The sequence below is a fragment of the Tupaia chinensis genome, unplaced genomic scaffold (assembly GCF_000334495.1).
Source record: "Tupaia chinensis unplaced genomic scaffold, TupChi_1.0 Scaffold000288_2, whole genome shotgun sequence".
Classification (NCBI taxonomy): domain Eukaryota; kingdom Metazoa; phylum Chordata; class Mammalia; order Scandentia; family Tupaiidae; genus Tupaia; species Tupaia belangeri.
Window position 1 is genome coordinate 3,186,363 of NW_006159773.1, and position 21,412 is coordinate 3,207,774.

The 21,412-nt window shown below is 39.4% G+C and overlaps 1 protein-coding gene across 3 annotated transcripts in view; it reads right to left on the reverse strand.

Annotated features, from left to right (window-relative positions):
- Positions 1-11,641: 11,641 nt before the first annotated feature.
- The window catches only part of PPP1R42 (protein phosphatase 1 regulatory subunit 42), a 56,716-nt gene continuing 46,945 nt past the window's right edge, over positions 11,642-21,412 (reverse strand). For all 3 annotated transcript variants that reach the window (XM_027772622.1, XM_027772623.1, XM_027772624.1), the window contains 2 exons: positions 16,841-16,958; positions 11,642-11,893 (listed from right to left, as the gene is read on the reverse strand). In XM_027772622.1, coding sequence (XP_027628423.1) covers positions 11,739-11,893; positions 16,841-16,958 — 273 coding nt within the window. In that variant the 3' untranslated portion in view covers positions 11,642-11,738. The remainder of the gene's footprint in view (positions 11,894-16,840; positions 16,959-21,412) is intronic.

Below are 21,412 nucleotides of genomic sequence, written 5' to 3' on the forward strand. Positions count from 1 at the left end.
ACGGCGTGCAGGACGGGGAGGGGGGGTGCCGCCCAGGACCCACCGCAGGTCGCAGCCTAGGCGTGGGGCCAATATCAGACTTTCTTGATAAAAACCTACACAGGAAAATTTATGGTCAATTCTTATGGAAAAAATGGGCATGCTAACATTAAAACTTTAATATAACTATTAATTGCTTTGAATTTTGCTGTTCTGAGTTAATTTATTTTTTTCAAAGTGCTTAACCTTTAGGGACTAGATTAGTCATGCATAGTTTTCGGGATATCTTTATTTTGGCATTTGGCATTCCAGATCACTTGCCTATTTACACATCTTTCTTTCCAACAGTGATATCATTTTCAGTGGGGATGCCTTATGCTCTTCTACTCCTGTGCCTAGTGTAATCCTGGGTACATCCAAGGTGCTTAATAAATGTTTATGAAATAAATACATAACTTTTCCCATTAAAGTGCTATAAAAGTAAAAACTGATAGAGACTACTAATAAGATCTATACATTTGGATCTTATTAAAGTATTGAGTATATTTCCAACTTTGAGTTTTATAGTTACATGGCTGTAAATAGAGTACTTTTTTATTATTAAATCCTTGAAGTCAGAGGTTATAATCCCTAATAATTTTACATGATCCCCAATATAGAGCTCCAAATTTATTATGTCTATCAAAAATATGTAAAAGATTAGGAATACAGGAACCAGCAGTTAGCATAATGGCTATGTAGCTGGACTCCTAATAGTCTACTGCGACTCTAGTCCCAGACCTGGTGGCTTAAACTCACGCCAGATGCGTGTGTATGTGCCCAAGATCCCAAGCGGAGAATGGAGGAGAAGGGATTGCGGTGTGACTATCCCCCCCGGGGGGGTGGTGATTTCTCGCTTTCTGTCTCTCTGTCTCTCTCTGTCTTTCTGGCGAGCACACACACCCTATAGCAAAAACCTCTCCAAAAAAAAAAAAAAAAAAGATTAGGAATACAAAAATTATTATCTTCATGGGGCTAGCAGGTAGCACGGTGGTTAAGGCACTGGACCCCCACAGAGCTGACCATGGCTTAAGTCCTAGACTTGACAGCTAACTTTCTCTCTCTCGTTTTGATAAGCACACATGCCCTGTAGCAAATTGGAAAACAATAATAATAATAAATTAAATAATTATTTTACAAAATTATTATCTAAGAATTCCTGTTCTTTTATGATGTATTTAGTTATACAGAAGTAAATTTATAAAGTCCACCTTAGCTCTTTTAAAGACTGAAAGGTATACTGTAATTTTAAATTTTTTTGCTTTGCTATAGGACGTATACACTCATCAGAGAGAGATAGAGCATGAAAAAGAGAGGAAAAGTAGTGAGAAATCACTCCCCGGGGGGAATGGTCACGCTGCAGTCCCTTCTTCTCCTTTCTCCTCTTGGGATTTTGGGCATGCACCTGTAGGCACTGGTGTGATTCTCAGTCCTCTGGTTCTGGACTCGAACTTCATAGTGGGCCTGTATGGGACCCAGCCGCCTTAACCACCATGCCACAGCATGAAAAAGAGAGGAAAAGTAGTGAGAAATCACTCCCCGGGGGGAATGGTCACGCTGCAGTCCCTTCTTCTCCTTTCTCCTCTTGGGATTTTGGGCATGCACCTGTAGGCACTGGTGTGATTCTCAGTCCTCTGGTTCTGGACTCGAACTTCATAGTGGGCCTGTATGGGACCCAGCCGCCTTAACCACCATGCCACCTACTGGCCTAGGATACTATATATTTTTAAAATATATAATATATCGTATAGTTTTAAAAGCTTTTGCTATAGGGCACATGCAGTCACCAGGAAGAGGGAGAGAGAAAGCAGCCCATCCTTCCCCCCATGGGAATGAACACACTGCAATCCTTTCTCCTTCATTCTTCTTTTGGGAGTTTGGGCATGCTTGAAAAGTGCCCAGTGTGGTTTGCAGTCTGCCACTTTCAAGCCACAAACTGCTAAGTTGGTCACGTAGGATCCAGTTGCCTTAATCTTCACATCTACTGGCCCATTCTTTCAGTTTTTAGTTCATTCTTTCCCTTCCTCTTGAACAGTAATAAAAAGGACTTTGCAGAAAGATCATACAGTATGCTATTAGCCACATACATAAGTATAGAGTTATTATATATTATTTAATATGTGTGTGTGTGTGTGTGTGTGTATCTGGGGGATATCATGGTTTTAAGCCTAAGATGTTTAGATTTATGCCATCTGTTTGGATGGGCATGGCAAATGTGTGCATGGGACAAGGGGGGAGAGGATTCATAACTGGCCAAGGGAGAATAAGTGCTCTCAATTAAAAATTTTTTTTAATGTTTAAATTTTTTGTTCTAGAGGATACATGCAGTCAGAGAGACAGAGGAAGAGAAGAAAGCACCCCTCCCCCGCCCCCAAGAAGAATGGTCATGCCATAATCCCTTCTCCTCCATTTCTCTCTCTTCAGGATTTTGGGTGTGCACGCACACACACACACACACACACACATGCCCAGTGTATTTCTCAAACTGCAGGGTCTGGCACTTGAACCACACAAACCACACAGTCAGACATGTTGGATCTGGCTGCAATAACCACCAATAAATCTAAAAGAGAGAAATAATCTGACCCAAGAAAATTTTTTTGTTACAGCTAGTTAGCCTACATTTTATATTTTGTTTTCATTGATCTTAAAGTTCAATTTTTCAATAATAATAAATCATGGAATAGCTCTGTAGCATAGTTGTTAAGCCCTGTAAAAAAGGGAGCTGGGGCCTATATGGCCGCCATGGCTCGAGTTTTACCCCTGGAAGCTTCTAAAGTATGCTGGGTGCATATGTGTGTGTGTGCCCCAAAACCTGAGGGGAGGGACAAATGGTAGAAAGAGATTGTGGCATGACTACACCCCACTGAGGAGTCTTTCTTTGTTGCTTTCTGGAAAATGCATGAGCCATGGAAATCATAAAAATACATACATAAATAAAATAGTACAGTAAATCATAAATATACAAAAATCATAAAATCTTCAAAACATTTCTGGAAAATAAGTATTAAGGAGCCAGTCCTGTAGCCTACTGGTCAAGAGAGCTGGATCCCACATGCCTGGCTATAGTTTGAATCCTAGCTGGTGGCTTGAAAAACATTTTGGGTGCATGTGCATGCATCTTCCAAGTCTTAATGGGATATAGAAACAGAGGAGAAGAGATTGTAGCATGACCATGCCCTGTTGAGGTGTGCTATCTCCCTTTTTCTCCCTGTGTCTCTCTAGTTAACACATGAACCCTCTGGCAATTTAAAAAAATGTGTATTATTGGGCCAGCAGTTGGCATGGAGGTTAAGGCGGCTGAATCCCATATGGTTGAGAGTGTGGTTTGAGTCTAGGAACTGGAGGCTTGAAAATCATACTGGGCATGTCCAAGGCATGCTAAGGGGAGAATGAAGAGGTAGGGCTTGCTGTGTGGCTATTTCTGCTGGGGCATGATTTCTCACTTTCTTTCTCTCTCTTTCTCTGTCTCTGGTGAGTGCATGCTCCCTATAGGAAAAACTTTTAAAAAATGTGTATTATGGGACCAGCAGGTGGTGTGTGGTTAAGGTGCTGGACACTCCCACATGGCTGACCATGGTTGAGTCCTGGACCTGGTGGCTTACTTTCTCACTTTCCTTCTCTCTCTCTTGTCTCCCTCTCTCTCTCTGTGTCTCTCTCTGGTCAAATTAAAATAAATGAATGAATAAATAAAATTACAATAAATAATTATTTAAAAATGTATATGAAGAAAAAATTATGCATAGATTTCAAGATTTTTTTGCACCAAAATAAATTTCATTTTTAATTCCATCTTGCCACAAACTTTTGAAGTTCCGTTGTATTTGAATATTTCACTTAAAATTTTGAAATTTTTTTCATAATGTATTATCCCATTCTTTCTACTTCCTTTTTATTTATAAAAATTATTTATATATCACATATTTCAATGATCTGCAGATTTTCATAAATTCCCACGAACCAAAGAAAAAGAACATGATTTTTTTTTCGAGAGTTTTTTTTTTTTTTTGCTATGGGGCATGTGCGCTCGTCAGAAAGAGAGAGACAGAGAGACAGAAAGTGAGAAATTACTCCCCAGGGGGGATGGCCACACAGCAATCCCTTCTCCTCCATTCTTCTCGTGGGATCTTGGGCATACATGCACACGTGCTCGGCGTGAGTTTAAGCCACCGGGTCTGGGACTTGAACCATGGTCGACTACGTGGGATGCCGGTGAGTTAGCCATTACGCCAAATGCTGGTCCCAATGTCCACTCTTTTTTCTTCCCTTGCTCTCTATTCTTTTTTATTTTTTTTTTTACTAGACCACAGATTAGTTTATTTTTAACACCCATCATGCCATGAATTCATAGAGAATAGGTTCCAGTAGTTCAGGCTCCTTTCCATTGGTTCTCAACAAAGTATGCTTCTCTGGGTAGAGCAGACTGGCACTTTAGTTGAATCCAGGTACCTTTCTCTTTGGCTTCCTTCTTTTTCTGGTCATTTTCCTTCACACGTTTTAGGAAGCTATCTCTGCTGTTAGAATGCTTAATATACTCACTACGCACATTGTCTTGGCAAGAATCTTGCCCTTAACTTGTTTGTTCACAATGCCAACAGCATGCTGGGTAACATTATAGACTCTTCCAGTTTTGCCATGGTAACATTTGTGGGGCATTTCTTTTTGAACAGTACCCATTCCCTTGATGTCTACATTATCACCTTTCTTGTAGATCCATATATATGTTGCAAAGGAACCACTCCATGTTTTCTCAAAGGCCTAGAGAACACATATCAGGTGCCTCTACCCTCTTTCCCTTTGTGTTCATCATTTTGATTAATTACTGGAAGATGGCGGTTCTGGCCAAAAGGAAAGCATTCTCTATTCTTTGACTCATGTGCTTTCCATTTTAAGTTATTAATGATAATCCTAATAGCAATAAGATATAAAATAAACCTTCTATACTATAACATTTTTATATGGCTTTTTAAATTATTGTGATGGTAACCACTTTATAATCTACCCTCTTTAATTTTTATTGCTGCTATTAGGTACAATGTCATACATTTTGAGCTTATTCACCTTGCTTGACTGAAACATTATGCTTGTTTATTAATAAGTTCCATCCCACCCACCAACCCCTCAGCTACTGGCAACCAATGTTCCTCTCTTTAATTTTATGAATTTGACTATTTAGATACATTATATAGATAGAATCACACAATATTTGTCTTTCTGTGACTGGCTTGCTTTACTTAGCATAATATCCTTAGGGTTCATGCATGTTGTCACATATTGCAGAATTTTCTCCCTTTTTAAAGGCTCAATAGTACCATGTACCATTTTATGTATATACTGTTTTTTCTTATCCATTCATCTGTCCATGGACTTTTAGGTTGTTTCCACATTTTTTTCCTTATTCTTTATTATTATTATTATTGGAGAGGTTTTTGCTATAGGGTGCGTGCGCTCGCCAGACAGACAGAGATAGAGAGACAGAAAGTGAGAAATCACTCCCCAGGAGGGATGGCCACACCACAATCCCTTCTCCTCCATTCTCCTCTTGGGATCTTGGGCACTCATGCACACAGGCCTGGCGTGAGTTTAAGCCACCGGGTCTGGGACTCGAAACGCAGTTGACTACATGGGAGTCCAGCCACATAGCCATTACGCCAACTGCTGGTCCCCCTTATTCTTTATAATATATATGCATGAGCACTTGAGAGAAAGAGAAAGAGATGAGTGCCTTACACAAGATCTGGTCAGGCTGTGACCCCCCTTCCTCCAGTCCTCCAGCCTGTCAGATCTTGGACACTTGTGTGCTTACCTCGTGTGTTTGAGGCTGACTGGGTCAGGGATTCAAACCATGGTTGCCATATAGGATCTGGCTCCTCTTGAGCAGTGTATCACTGCTGTGCTCACAAAGCCAGTCATATTTACACAGCTTGGCTATTGTGAATAGTGCTACAGTGAACAAAGAGTACTAATCTCTGTTGAAGATCCTGATGCCAGTTCTTCTAGATAAATACCCAGACATGAGATTGCTGGATTACATAATTCTGTTTTTAATTTTTTTGAGGAATCTCCATACTATTTCCATAGTGACTGCACCATTTTACATTCCCACCAACAATGTACAAGGGTGCTAATTTCTTCACATCCTCTCCAACATTTACCTTAAAAAAAAAAATTAGTAGCCATCCTGACAGGATGTGAGGTTATAACTCATTGTGGTTTTGAATATCCCTGATAATTAGTGACATGGAGGATTTTAAAATATACCTTTTGGTCATTTGTATGTCTTTTTTTTAAGAGAGATTTTTGCCATGGGTCATGTGTGCTTACTGGAGAGACAAAGAGGTAAGGAATGACAGAAAGCAAGAAATCACCTCCCAGGGGGGATGACCACGTTGCAATCTTTTCTCCTCCATTCTTCTCTCAGGATTTTAGTCACATACACACACACACACACACACACACACACACACACACACACACACACACATGCACGCACCTGGCGTGAGTTTAAGTCACCAGGTCCAGTACTTGAACTGTGGTCGACTACGTGGGAGGCCAGCAACATAACTATTATGCCATCTGCTGGTCCCTTGAATGTCTTCTTTGGAAAAAAAAAAAAATCTCTAAAAGTCCTTAACCTATTTTTTTTTTTTTTAATTTTTAGAGAGAGAGGTGTTTTTTGTTTGTTTGTTTGTTTTGTTTTTGTTTTTTTGCTATAGGGCGCATACGCTCACCAGAGAGACAGGGAGAGACAGATAGACAGAAAGCGAGAAATCACCCCCCAGGGGGGATGGTCACACTGCAACCCCTTCTCCTCCATTCTCCTCTTGGGATCTTGGGCAGCGCCCGGTGTGAGTTTAAGCCACTAGGTCTGGGACTCAAATTGCGGTTGACTACATGGGAGTCCAGTGACGTCGCCATTATGCTACCTGCTGGATCTCTCTTTTTTTTTTTTGGAGAGGTTTTTGCCATAGGGCGCTTGTGCTCACCAGACAGACAGAGACAGAGAGACAGAAAGCGAGAAATCACCCCCCAGGGGGGATGGCCACGCCACAGTCCCTTCTCCTCCTTTCTCCTCTTGGGATCTTGGGCACGCATGCACACATACCTGGCGTGAGTTTTAAGCCACCGGGTCCGGGACGCAAACCGTCTACTACATGGAAGTCCAGCAACATAGCCATTACGCTAACTGTTGGTCCCTGCTGGACCTCTTTCTTTCTCTCTTGAAAGGCAGAGAGACACCCTTGACAAGGTCTTGCCATGGTGCAGTCCTTCTCCTGGCCACTCAGCCAGCCAGGATGATGTTGGCCTATGAATGCCAGCATGCCCAGTTAGACTCAGAATATGAATCCAGGCTTACTAGATGGCTCCAGTATTGTGAAGTGGCACCCTACTGGGTGCCTTATCATCATGGCTGGGCCCTTTGTCCATTTTTTAACTTGAGTTACTCATCTTTTTTTTTAAGTTGTAGAGGTTTCTGACATACTTTAGAGATTTATACCATAAGATATATGATTTGCAAATATGTTCTCCCATTTCATATGTTACTCTTCACACCATAGATTGTTTTCTTTGCTGTGCACAAGCTTTTTAGGTAGATGCAGTCCCACTAGTTTATTTTTTTGTTTTTGTTGCCTATGCTTTTAGTGTTATATCCATAAAATCATGGCTGAGACCAATGTCATTAAATTTTCCCATTTTGCTTTCTTTTAGAATTTTTAGTTTCTGTTTTTATATTTAAGTTTTTAATTTGTTTTGAGTTGACTTTTGTGTATGGTGTAAGATATGGGTCCAATTTTATTCTTTTGCATATGTATATTCCATTTTTCCCAATACTCTTTGTTTAATGGGCTACCCTTTACTCATTGTGTATTCTTGGCACATTCATCAAAGATCCACTTTATACATGTGGATTTATTTCTGATCTCTGTTCTATACATTACTTTATATGTCTGTTTTATGTCATACCATACTGTTTTGATTACTGTAGCTTTGTTATATATTTTGAAATCAGGAAATGTGATGATTTTAGATTTGTTCTTCTTTCTCAAGATTGATTTGGTTATTCATGATCTTTTATAGTTTTATGAATTTTACAACTTTTTTCTATTACTGTAAAAAATACCATTGAGATTTCATTAAGATTGCACTGAATCTATAGGTTAGTTTGGATTGCATTTACCTTTTAACAATACTAAGTCTTCCAATTTATGGATATATCTTTTTATTTGTGTCTTATTTAATTTCTTTGATCAACATCTTGTAGTTTTCAGTGTACAAGTCTTTCATCTTTTTATGTAAGTTTATTCCTGGGTACTTTTGGTTTTTTTGGTGCTATTGTAATTGGGATTGTTTTCCTCATTTCCTTTTTAGAGTTTGTTGTTCATGTATCTATATGACTTTAAAGATTGTTTTTGTTAATTAATTGGAAGGGAAATACACTAGAATAGAAGAGATAAATAAGAGTTGTTTTTGAGAAAGTTAAATTACCAATGTTTAAAAATTGTAAGTTTTGAGGGGACCAGCAGTTAGCATAATGGCTATGTTGCTGGACTCCCGCATAGTCAACCGCGGTTCGCGTCCCGGACCCGGTGGCTTAAAACTCACGCCGGGCATGTGTGTGTGCGTGCCCAAGATCCCAAGAGGAGAATGGAGGAGAAGGGGTTGTGGTGTGGCCATCCCCTCTGGGGGGGGATTTCTCGCTTTCTGTCTCTCTGCCTCTCTCTGTCTGTCTCTATCTTTCTGGCAAGCACACGCGCCCTATAGCAAAAACCTCTCAAAAAAAAAAATTGTAAGTTTTGAGGGGACCAGCAGTTAGCATAATGGCTATGTTGCTGGACTCCCGCATAGTCAACCGCGGTTCGCGTCCCGGACCCGGTGGCTTAAAACTCACGCCGGGCATGTGTGTGTGCGTGCCCAAGATCCCAAGAGGAGAATGGAGGAGAAGGGGTTGTGGTGTGGCCATCCCCTCTGGGGGGGGATTTCTCGCTTTCTGTCTCTCTGCCTCTCTCTGTCTGTCTCTATCTTTCTGGCAAGCACACGCGCCCTATAGCAAAAACCTCTCAAAAAAAAAAATTGTAAGTTTTGAGGGGACCAGCAGTTAGCATAATGGCTATGTTGCTGGACTCCCGCATAGTCAACCGCGGTTCGCGTCCCGGACCCGGTGGCTTAAAACTCACGCCGGGCATGTGTGTGTGCGTGCCCAAGATCCCAAGAGGAGAATGGAGGAGAAGGGGTTGTGGTGTGGCCATCCCCTCTGGGGGGGGATTTCTCGCTTTCTGTCTCTCTGCCTCTCTCTGTCTGTCTCTATCTTTCTGGCAAGCACACGCGCCCTATAGCAAAAACCTCTCAAAAAAAAAAATTGTAAGTTTTGAGGGGACCAGCAGTTAGCATAATGGCTATGTTGCTGGACTCCCGCATAGTCAACCGCGGTTCGCGTCCCGGACCCGGTGGCTTAAAACTCACGCCGGGCATGTGTGTGTGCGTGCCCAAGATCCCAAGAGGAGAATGGAGGAGAAGGGGTTGTGGTGTGGCCATCCCCTCTGGGGGGGGATTTCTCGCTTTCTGTCTCTCTGCCTCTCTCTGTCTGTCTCTATCTTTCTGGCAAGCACACGCGCCCTATAGCAAAAACCTCTCAAAAAAATTGTAAGCTTTAATACACATTTTACTTATAATTTTATCAAATTTCATTGGAGAAGCTAAAAATTAACCTACATTGTCCCTGAATTAGGAAGAAATTTTAAAATCTATTAAAAGAAGCTATGTACATTACTTTTAGAATTCTTTGGTGAGAGATAGTGTTGATATCCTTCAACATCTTTGACATATTTGGTGTAATACTAAAATTAAATAAAGTGCTGGAATCCTTTTTTCTTTTTTTTGAGAGGTTTTAGCTATAGGGCATGTGCACTTACCAAAAGAGAGAGAGAGAGAGACAGAGAGACAGAAAGTGAGAAATCACCCCCCAGGGGGGATGGCCACGTCGCAATACCTTCTCCTCCGTTCTCCTCTTGGGATCTTGGGCACGCACGCACGCACACACGCCCGGTGTGAGTTTTAAGCCACTGGGTCCAGGACATGAACCGCGGTCGACTATGTGGGAGTCCAGCGACATAGCCATTACGCTAACTGCTGGTCCCAAGTACTGGAATCCTTACCATAGGTCAAGTTCTGCCCTTTAGTGCCAGCCAGAGATAAACAGAGGAGAAATACTTCCTGTCTATTTTATGTTGTAGACTTTGAGAAATTCATATTACCAACATAGTATATTGGCATAGTTTATGGGTATACTGTCAGCTAAAAAATTCCATTCTGCTAAATAATTTTCCATAACTCATATTCAGTGGATATAAGGTGGCAAAATTACCAAAGCTCCATGCCTTTTTATCCCTGCCTCACCTCAATCTTGTCATACAGTGACAGAGTTTCTAGAATATATTATTCATGAATAAAGCCGCAATATACTGTTTCAGTTTCCCTTTCGTTATTCCTCTGGCCTAATTAAGTTACCATTCTCTCATTCTTTGCCATAATCAGCTGTAGATCAAGAATATCAACATTCAAATGCTATATTGTAGACTGCAAAATCTATGAAGTCAATTCTGAAATATTCCCTAATATAATAAAGACAACATTTACACATTACACTTAGTTACATTAGTTAGGCAAGGGAGGTTGGTCTGTTCTTGTTACACAACCTTACGAATATTCAGGTGTTGGGGTGTGTGCATAAGAAGGGGGCAGGCCACAGAATACAATACATAAGCAGTTGTGATACATTTTATTTTCTGTCCTGATGAAAAATGTGATTTTTTTCACTGTTGCTAAACAAACACACTAGGGGGCCAGCCCAATGGCCTAGTGGTTAAGGGAGCCAGATCCCATATGGCTGATGGCAGTCTGAATCCTGGCTCTGGCAATTTGAAAAACCAACCCATAGTGTGGTGGTTAAGGCAGCTAGATCCCCTATGGCCAACTCTGTGGGTCAAATCCTGGACCTGGTGGCTTGAGCAACATGCCAGCATGTGAGCAGGCATGTCTGAAATCCCAAAAGGAGGGAGTAAATGAAGAGAGGGCGCTTTCTCATTCCTCCCTTTCTCTGTCTCTCCCTAAGGAAAGCACAGGTACCCTCTCCCAAAATTTAAATAAAGAAACACACACTGGGCGTGTGTGTGTGTGTGTTCAAAATCCTCACAGGATAGAAAAATGGAAGAGATGAGATTGCAGCATGACTGCACCGCACTGAAGGGTTCTTTCTTCTCCTGCACCCATTTTCTTTGTCTCTAATGTCCTCTGTCAACTAAAAAACTGAGGTTTCACAATCTTTATAGCTACTTCTTGTTTCACCATTTCTATAACTGATACATAATTTTGCTAAATATAAAAGTACACGTTTTCCCCCACCCTCATGACTCTATGTTTACATGCTGACACAATCATACCCAGTATGAACCAAACACAACTTTTGTTCATAGGGAATACCACTTTCATTTATAAACATACAAGTAAAATTTCTAGTAATTGCATTTATCTTTATGCTCAAGAAGGACAAAAGAAGGAAAAACTAAAAAAACAAACAAAAAAAGAAAAACTAAGAAGTAAACTAAAGCAAATTTTAAATAAAACAAAATCTACACAAAAACCCTCTTACTTATTGGCAATTTTGTTGGTGGTGGTGGTGATGATGGTTAGAATTTTCCCTTTGTGAGAAGAGGTGGTCAGCTCTAATGAGTGACATTGTGCTTACTTATGTATGAGTTTCTTGCATCCTCGTTTTTATTGCTCTTTTTCTTGCTGTTTTTTTTTGCATCTCTGGATGCTTTCCAATTCATTAGGAATTGTCTTTCCATATTTTTAATTTCTTTTCCATCAAGAAATTCTGGAAAGAAATACATGTTTATAAAGTACAATTTCTATATATAAATATATAAGTAAAAAGACATACTTGTGGTTTAGGGTACCTGAACTTAAGTTATGCCATAGGCTAAAATAATTTTTTTTTAAATACCTATTTACAACGATCAGCTGTTGGCGTAGTGGCTATGTCGCTAGACTCCCATGTAGTTGACCGGGGTTCGAGTCCTGGACTGGGTGGCTCAAAACTCACACCAGGTGCGTGTGCGTGCCCGAGATCCCGAGAGGAGAATGGAAGAGAAGGGATTGCGGCATGGCCATCCCCCTTGAGGGGGTGCTTTCTTGCTTTCTGTCTCTCTGTCTCTTTCTGTCTTTCTGGCGAGTGCACATGCCCTATAGCACAAACCTCTAAAAAACAAAGAAACAAATAATTACCTTTTTACTCAACCTCATGTATTTTTGTTGAACTTTTATTTTTAGATATTTTTTCTGATATCATGATGAATATGTGCATATTGTAAACAACTGAAATATGATGGGAAAATATAGACCTTGTAATTATTATCCATAACCCTTTTTCCATCACTGAAAAGGATAATTACCATAAATAACTTAGTATGTGGTATCACTTGTAGGGTTATATGTAAACTTATTTATTTCTAAAAGCAAAGATGTTGTTATATTCAATAAAAATTAAATAATACTATTATTCTTAGGAAAAAGAGAATATATTTTTTGTTAAAGTGAATAACCAGTTTTTATCCATAATGTATTTTTTTAGAATTATCTTACTTAACTTTATTTACTTATTTACTTATTTTAATTTGATCAGAGAGAGACAGAGCAAGAGAGAGAGAGAGTGAGAGAGAAAAAGAAAGTGAGAAATCAAGCTGCCAGGTCTAGGACTCGAACCATGGTTGGCCATGTGGGCGTCCTGCACACTTAAGCACCACACCACCTGACAGCCTTCATAATGTATTTTTTTTTAAAGCACATACAGCATTAATAATTCTTATTATATTCTAGGATGTAGGCTGTAATAGGAATAACCCACAGAGCTGGCCTTTTGGTTCTACTATGTAATATTTCAGATATCTTTACATTTTATTCCATTAAAATGTTTTTTTAAAAATTTTAGCTTCTTAAATTATACAGTTAATTTCTGTATGTTGTAAAATAATTGGAAAAATATCCAAAAATCAAAAAGAAAAAATTCAAGTGGCTTTATTCCGCAATGATAAATAATCACTGAAAATCACTGATAACATGTTAATATATATCTTATCTTTTTTTCATGTATGTATATGTATATTATAGAAAATTGAAATCCTCTATTGATATAGTTTTATATTCTGTTTTTCAATATTATGTTATGAGCATTTTTATCATGTCTTTCTTTCTTTTTTTAAAAGAATTACTTTATTTAACTTTATTTATTTATTTATTTTAATTTGACCAGAAAGGGACGGAGTGAGAGAGAGAGAGAGAGAGAGAAGGAAAGTGAGGCAGGCTGCCAGGTCCAGGACTCAAACTGCGGAACTCAAACTGTGGTCGGCCATGTGGAAGTCCAGCACCCTTACCACCATGCCACATGCCAGCCCCTTTACCATGTCTTTCTATAATATATTTAATGGCTGGTAGTATTCTATTGTGTATGAACATACTATAAAATATGGAACAACTCCCTTTATATAGACCTTTTATATTACCTGTAATGTCTCTTTAATCACATGAATATAGATGGCCTTCATTTGGTAAAAAGATATCTTTTTTTTTTTTTTGAAACATTTTTGCTGTAGGGCACGTGCGCTCGCCAGGTAGAGAGAGACAGAGAGATAGAAAGCGAGAAATCACCCCCCAGGGGGGATGGCCACGTCGCAATCCCTTCTCCTCCGTTCTCCTCCTGGGATCTTGGGCACGTATGCACAGGTGCCTGGCGTGAGTTTTAAGCCACCGGATCCGGGACGCGAACCGTGGTCGACTACATGGGAGTCCAGCGACATAGCCAGTATGCTAACTGCTGGTTCAAAAGACATCTTTTCTATCAAAAGTTTCATTATAATAGTTTTTAAAATTAAATAAATGTTTTCTCTTATCATCCATACAATCACTTCCACTGGATCCCAGAATGTAGAAAGAATTTAGTAAAATTTAATAGATCATATTATTTCATGGAAAATTATGATATTCTGATAAAATATTAATTGTACTACTGAAAGCATTAGCACTTCTACTTAAAAATGATTCCTGATATTGTTATACCCAAAGTACAAAATAAAGTGATAAAACTGAACATAAACTCTAGTATAATTGTCTCTATATCTTATGTGCATGTAAAAAACTGAACAATAGCAATTTCCAAACTATAACTTAAGAATTGGCTAATGTGTTATCTTCAAACATTTTAGTACTTATAACTTTACATTAAAATCATTCTTTTATGCTCAGTTTTTTCAACCATTTGTATTTATTGATGCCTCCTACGAATTTGTCTTATTAATTGTATAATTAGTATATTTTTAGATGGAATATGCATAATCGGTACATATCTTTAAAACATGTATATGAAGATAGGGAAAGAAAAACCCATTTTTTACTATAAGCCCTTCTTCCTCATGTTTATGCTCCAAACAGAGCTGAGGGAGACTAGGAGATTGCCTCAGTTAACCTGACTCCATCTAATTTTTAGAAAATGATCTTATTTGAGGTAATTACATATGGAAGCGATTTAAAAGGGGAAGCCAGGTAATGGACACAAGACCCTCTGAGATTTCCTTAATTTTAATAAATTGCTTTTAACACAAAATTTGCTTCCACTCATGATAAGTATACCAAACATGTGGATTGTCATTTTATTTAGGGAGGATTGGATAATTTAGAAAACACAAAATGGCTCCCTACAGTTATTCTTACTGAGACATTTCAAATCAGGCCTTCAATTAGCTTTGTGATTTTTGGTTTTACATTTAGGCAAAAGAAATAGAATTAGAAAAGACAAAATCAAAGAGAACTCAATAGATGTATAGAAGTGCATAGAAAGAAGACTGGAAGTGTGTATTCTAAGGTGTTAGCAGATTTATGATGAGGCTATTAATGATATATATTTTCTTTGTAGTTTAAAGGAAATATGTATTAATTTTGTAATCATAAAATATAGAAAAGAAGATTTATCCAAAGCAAATGGAACAAATCCTCTTTAACTGGAAGTCAGTATACTTATCTCCACCATCTTCTAGTACTATGTAATGAGAAATGTTTCAAGAAATGGTCCTGTGAACACTGGGAGGATTTTAATAATCAACCATTAGTTGTTTTCACTTTACTTGCTAAGGAGGGTGGACTAATACAATTATGGGTGGTGGGCAGAGAGGGGAGGGGCAATTAGGGTACAGATCGCATAGCAGAATCATATGTAGAGCTTTTAAAAAATATACATCACTGTTCTCCCTGTGTATTCTGTTTCCTGCTTTTGTAGACAATGTGGACCTTGCATATGTTTTTTTTTTTAAAAAAGAGTCTTAGATTTTTCTGGTATGTCTTCTCCTTTTCCAGAAACCCACTATACCAGGTTTAGTATAATCAAGGTTTACTACACCTATTAGCTGTGAAGTGATTTTTTTCATGTGTTAGTTTTTATACCCACGTACAGCATGTCACAGAAGTTTAGATCCAGGAAACCCTCTCACCAGTCTCCTTCAGAGAAAGCACTGCTCATCTATCTTGATGCTGTGTAACTTGGACACTATAAATGAGGAGCTAGTGTTCATTTCCTCCAGTATACTGCATATAAAGGAATGTTATTATTTGTGAGAATCTGTTTTTCTTTTGGGATCATCAGAGGACTTATGCCAGTGAATATTTGTCAAAAGGTGGGCCAGCAGATGGCATAGCATTTATGTTGCTGGATTGCCACATAACTGACCACAGTTCAAGTCCCAGACCCAGTGGCTTGAAAGTCATGTGGGTACGTATGCATGTGTGCCCAAGATCCTGGGAGGAGGTTGGAGGAAAAGGGATTGCTGTGTGGCCATTCCCCCTAGGGGGTGACTTTTTACTTTACCTACACTTCTCTGTCTTTGATTCTCTGGTGAGCACAGGCGCCCTAAGGCAAAAACCTAAAAGAAAGTTTGGCAAGCAAGTCCTACACACTTATAACTCTTTCTATTTGTAACAGACACAATTTTCTTTTTAAAGAGTTTCTGGGGAACCAGCAGTTAGCGTAATGGCTATGTCGCTGGATTCCCACGTAGTCGACTGCGGTTCGCGTCCCGGACCCAGTGGCTTAAAACTCACGCCGGGCACGTGTGCGTGTGTGCCCAAGGTCCTGAGAGGAGAATGGAGGAGAAGGGATTGCGGCGTGACCATCCCCTCTGGGGGGTGATTTCTTGCTTTCTGTCTCTCTGTCTCTCTCTGTCTGGCGAGCGCACGCGCCCTATAGTGAAAACCTCTCAAAAAAAAACACAAAACAAACAAACAAACAAGCAAACAAAAACTAAGAGTTTCTGGTGCTTTAATTACTTCTGAACAGCAGATATTTTTCATGCTTTATTTAATTAATTTTTAGAGAGATTTTTGCTATAGGGTGCATGCACTCGCTGGAGAGACAGAGACATAGAAAGTGAGAAATCACACTCCCATTGGCGATGGCCATGCCACAATACCTTCTCCATTCTCTCAGGATTTGGGGCATGCATGCACATGCGTCCAGCGAGAATTTTAAGCCGCTGGGTCTGGAAGTCAAACCAAGGTTGGCCATGTGGGAGTCCGGTAATGTACCATTATACCATCTGCTGGTCCCCAGTTTATTTTTCAATTTTAACCTTTGTTTATATTCAAAATATTGTATTTAAAATGAATTATATTCATAGCTCTAGATGCCATATTTATATTTCTGAAAGCTTGCTGATAAATTAACTAAAAAGTTAACCATGTATCTTAATGCTAGGAAAATTATATTAATATAAATATGTACCCAGGGATTGGGACACCAATATCAGTCTATCCCTGTATTTTGGTTTGAGACAAACAGGATTTCCATTCAGCTCCATTTTCCACAACTTCATCATCTTGTTTAGCAAAAACTCCAAATCCTAGAATTAGAGATGAAAAAGCCAGATATAAATATTTCACAACTATTAGTACTTCTACTATATTGGCTAACTGTTTTAAAGTAATTACTGCTTTATTTATTTATTTATTTATTTATTTTAGGTTTTTGCCATAGGGCATGTACTCTCACCAGAAAGAGACAGAAAGGAGAAAGGGAGAAAGGTGATAAATCATCTACCGAGGGTATGGCCACACCACAATCTCTTCTCTTCCATTCTCCTGCCAGGATTTTATGCATGCATGCATGCACACACACTCAGCGTAATTTTCAAGCTGCCAGGTATGGGACTTTAACTCCGATTGACCACGTGGGAGTCTAGTGCTTTAACAACCACATCACTGCTGCCCATTACTGCTTTTTAAATTTTTCTTTCTTAATTGCTGGAGAGTGCATGTGCTCACCAGAGAGACAGAGAGATGGGAGAAAGCAACCCCCAGTGCAGGGGGTGTGGTCATGGCCATGCCACAATCCCTTCTCCTCCATTTCTCGATCCTGTTGGTATTTTGAACATGCACGCACATGTGCCTAGCATGTTTTTCATGCCTCCAGGGCCAGGATTCAAAGTACAGACAGCTCTGTGGGATCTGGCTCCCTTAAACCAGTAGGCTACAGGTTGGCCCATAAGTAATTATTGTTTTTCAGAGTTCTAGCTCAGTGTCAGATAATTTGAAGATTAACTAGATATTAACTACATTTTCATGAAATAGTATGTGCTTGTAATAGAAGGGTCTGAAGATGAGGCAAAAAGTTCACACTTGTGGACCATAGAACTCTTCTCCCCGCCTTTAAGTGGACCCAACCTGTACTCAGAAAACAATTTTTTTCTGCAGAGAAAAACCCTACTATTCTTAATGGAGTTTATGGAAGTTTACATTAAGGCAGTTAAGGAATAGTATTTTTTTTCCTTAGAGTGGGAAATACAAATCAAAACCATAATGAGATACCACCTAACCCCAGTCAGAATGGCTAAGATTAAAAAAAAAAAAAATTCTAAATCTTCGTGAAGCTGTGGTGAAAAGGGTACTCTCTAACACTGTTGATGGGGATGTAAATTAGTATACCACCGTGGAGAACAATATGGAGGTTCCTCAAAGACCTACACATAGAACTATTATATGATCCAGTAATTCTGCTCCTGGGTATCTTCCCAAAGGAGAGGAGCACACTCAGTTGAAAAAGTACTTGCACATCCATTGCAGCATTATTCACAATTACTAAGACATTGAACCAAGCCAAATGTCCATGAACAGATTAATAGATTGAGAAAGTGTGGCACAAATACACTATGGACTACTACTCAGCCATTTAAAAAAAGACCCTGGCATTGGACGAATACGGAAGATTTACTGCTGAGAGAAGCAAGCCAGACTATGAAAGTGAGAACATTATATGTCCCCAATTAATACATGCCAAATGTCCGGACTCCATGGCAGAAACTGAAAGATTGGAAGATATCAAAGAATGGAGAACAACTGTGGATACTAGAAACAGTAGGGAAGGAGAGTGGGAAATGGGGGAGAGTGAGAGGGAGGGAATAAAGGAGAAAAATAAAGAAGCAAAACATTTAAGGGACACAAACATGGAAAATTATCTGATAAAATGTATGATAATATCTTTAACTGGACTAATATATGGCGTATTCATCTTGGGAAAACTCATTTTATAAGCTGTAATGATGTACAGTGATTGAATAATTTAATAAATTTTTTGCTATAGGGCGCGTGCGCTCACCAGACAGAGAGAGAGACAGAGAGAGAGACAGAGAGATAGAAAACGAGAAATCACTCCCCAGGGGGATGGCCATGCTGCAGTTCCTTCTCCTCCATTCTCCTCTCGGGATCTTGGGCACACACGCACACGCACCTGGCATGAGTTTAAGCCACCAGGTCCGGGACTCAAACCGCAGTTGACTACATGGGAGTCCAGCGACATAGTCGTTACGCTAACTGCTGGTCCCTAATTTAATAAAATTTTAAAAAGGGAGTAGTGAGTAAGCAGTCTAATGGTATTGAAAACAATGTACTTCATTGCCTTTAATTTTATGAAGAATACATATTCATGTTTTAAATCCATTTTAACAAACTATCAAAGGAAAAAATAGGAGAAAACCATCACTTACTTGCATGCTTGCCCAAAGATCACTTTTTCTGCATTTATGATAGAGTGGGTGTGTATACAGGTACTCATGAGAGAGAGAAAGCACTCTTCCCAGTGGCATATGGTTATGCAATCCTTTCTTCCCCGCTGTTTTTCCATCTCATGACAATTTGGGGCACACATACACATGTGCCTAGTGTGTTTTCAAGCACTGGACCAAATTCAAATTGCAATCAGTTGATCATGTGGGATCCAGGTGTCAGTTCCTGGTGTTTAACCACTGTGCTATGGAGCTGCCACACACCCTTCCACCCAGGACTTCTTTTTTAACTGTCATTATAATATGGGCCCTTCTTTTTTTTTTTTTAAATTTGCTATAGGCCATGTGTGCTCACCAGAGAGAGAGAGAGAGAAGGAGAGGGGGAGAGAGAGAGAGAGAGAGCGAGAGAGAGAGAGAGAAAGCATCCCCCTGTGGTTAGCCATGCTTCAATCCCTTCTCCATTCTCCTGTCAGGATTTTGGACTTGCACACACATGTGTTCAGCATGCTTTTCAAGCTATCAGTCCCAGACTGTTGGCCATGTGGGATTCAGCCATCTTAATCACCACTCTACCAACTATCCCAGTAATTTTTTTTTTAAAGACAGGGTCTCACTGTGGTGGTGTCCTCCTGCCTCAAGATCCTGAGTTTCTGGGACCACAGGTATGTACCAACACAACTAGCTCTTTCAGATGATCCTATTATGTTTCCTACACTTCTCACAAGTTTGTTATACTCCTGGCTCAGCCTCCCAACGTGCTGAGATTACAGTTGTGTGCCACCATACTAACTTTTTGGGTGAGCCAGAGGTCAAATCTGGGCCTCCCATGTGGCCTTAACCTGTTGAGCATCTACCAAGGCTGGGTTACCAAGGTTGGGTCTTAGTTTACACTGTAGTAAAACATTTTCATGCCTTTATTGCTTACAAGAAAATCAGCTAATTCATATTTCAAATAGTATGTATATTATCTTTGATCTATAGCCCAAATGATGTGAGGAAAACAGACTAAAGGCATTAGCTCTGTTTGCCCTCTTTACCTACTCTTTCTCCCTATTTCCTTTCCCATCCAATTACACCTTCTCTTTACCTTCCTGTTTCTGTCATCCCATTTCTTGATTTTTCCCCTTCCTATTAAAAAACAGAAATCATAATTACTATTTAAAGGAAATAAAATATACTTTTAAGTATTTCTTGTATATGCCCAAATAGTTTATTTATTTACTTCTTGGGAGAGAGATAGACAGACACATAGGTTCCCCCAATTGGGTCTTCACTTCACCCCTAGCCTCAGCCAGCCAGGATCCTGGGCTCATATGCACCTGATGTGTGAGGGAGTCTCAGATTTGTAGCCTAGGATCTTCCCATGTGGCTTCATCTTTACAGAGTGTTGGATTACCACTGTACCATCACCACAGCTGTCCTAATTTTCATTTCAAAAATCAGAAACTTTTGGGCCAGCAGATGGTGAGTGGAGTCCCACATGGCCAAACACAGTTTAAGTTCCAGACCTGGTGGCTTGAAAATCATGCTGGGTGTGTGTGCATGTATGCCCAAAATCCTGAGAGGAGAATGGAAGAGAAGATATTGTGGTAAGGCCACCCCCCCACCCCCACCACGGGAGATGATTTCTCACTTTCCCTCTCTCTGTAGAACAAATATACCCTATAGCAAAATCTAAAAAAACAGAAAAGAAAATTTAATCTGCAACAGATTACTAAAAACAAAATTAATGCACTTGGGTTTTTTCTGTACCTTTGCTATAGTGACTAATGCTACAGTGATCATGACAATACAAATTATCACTTCAACTAGTGATTTCATTTCCTATGAATAAATACCCAGAATTTAGTTTGCACTAGACTCTAAAGGATCCAAATAAGTAAATTATGTGAAAATACAAGGAATTGTTTTTTTAAAAAAAAGGTATTTCTTGCTTATTTTGTGACCTTAGACAAGTCTGTGTCTTCATTTATAAAGTAAGGCTAATTAAGATTACTTGCCATAGTATATAAAATGCCTAAAACAAATAGAAAATAATGTTTCTTTTTCTTCCTTGCCACACATCAAATAATTCCCTTTTCCTTTCTCTCTTTTTTTAGAGAGATTTTTGTTATAGGGCACATAGACTCACTAGAGAGACAGAGAGACAGAAAGCGAGAAATCATTCCCACTCCCAGGGGGTCAGCCATGCTGCAATCAATCCCTTATCCTTCATTCTCCTCTTGGGATTTTGAATGTGCATATACACACACTTGGTGTGAGTTTTAAACTGCCAAGTCTGGGACTTGAATCACAGT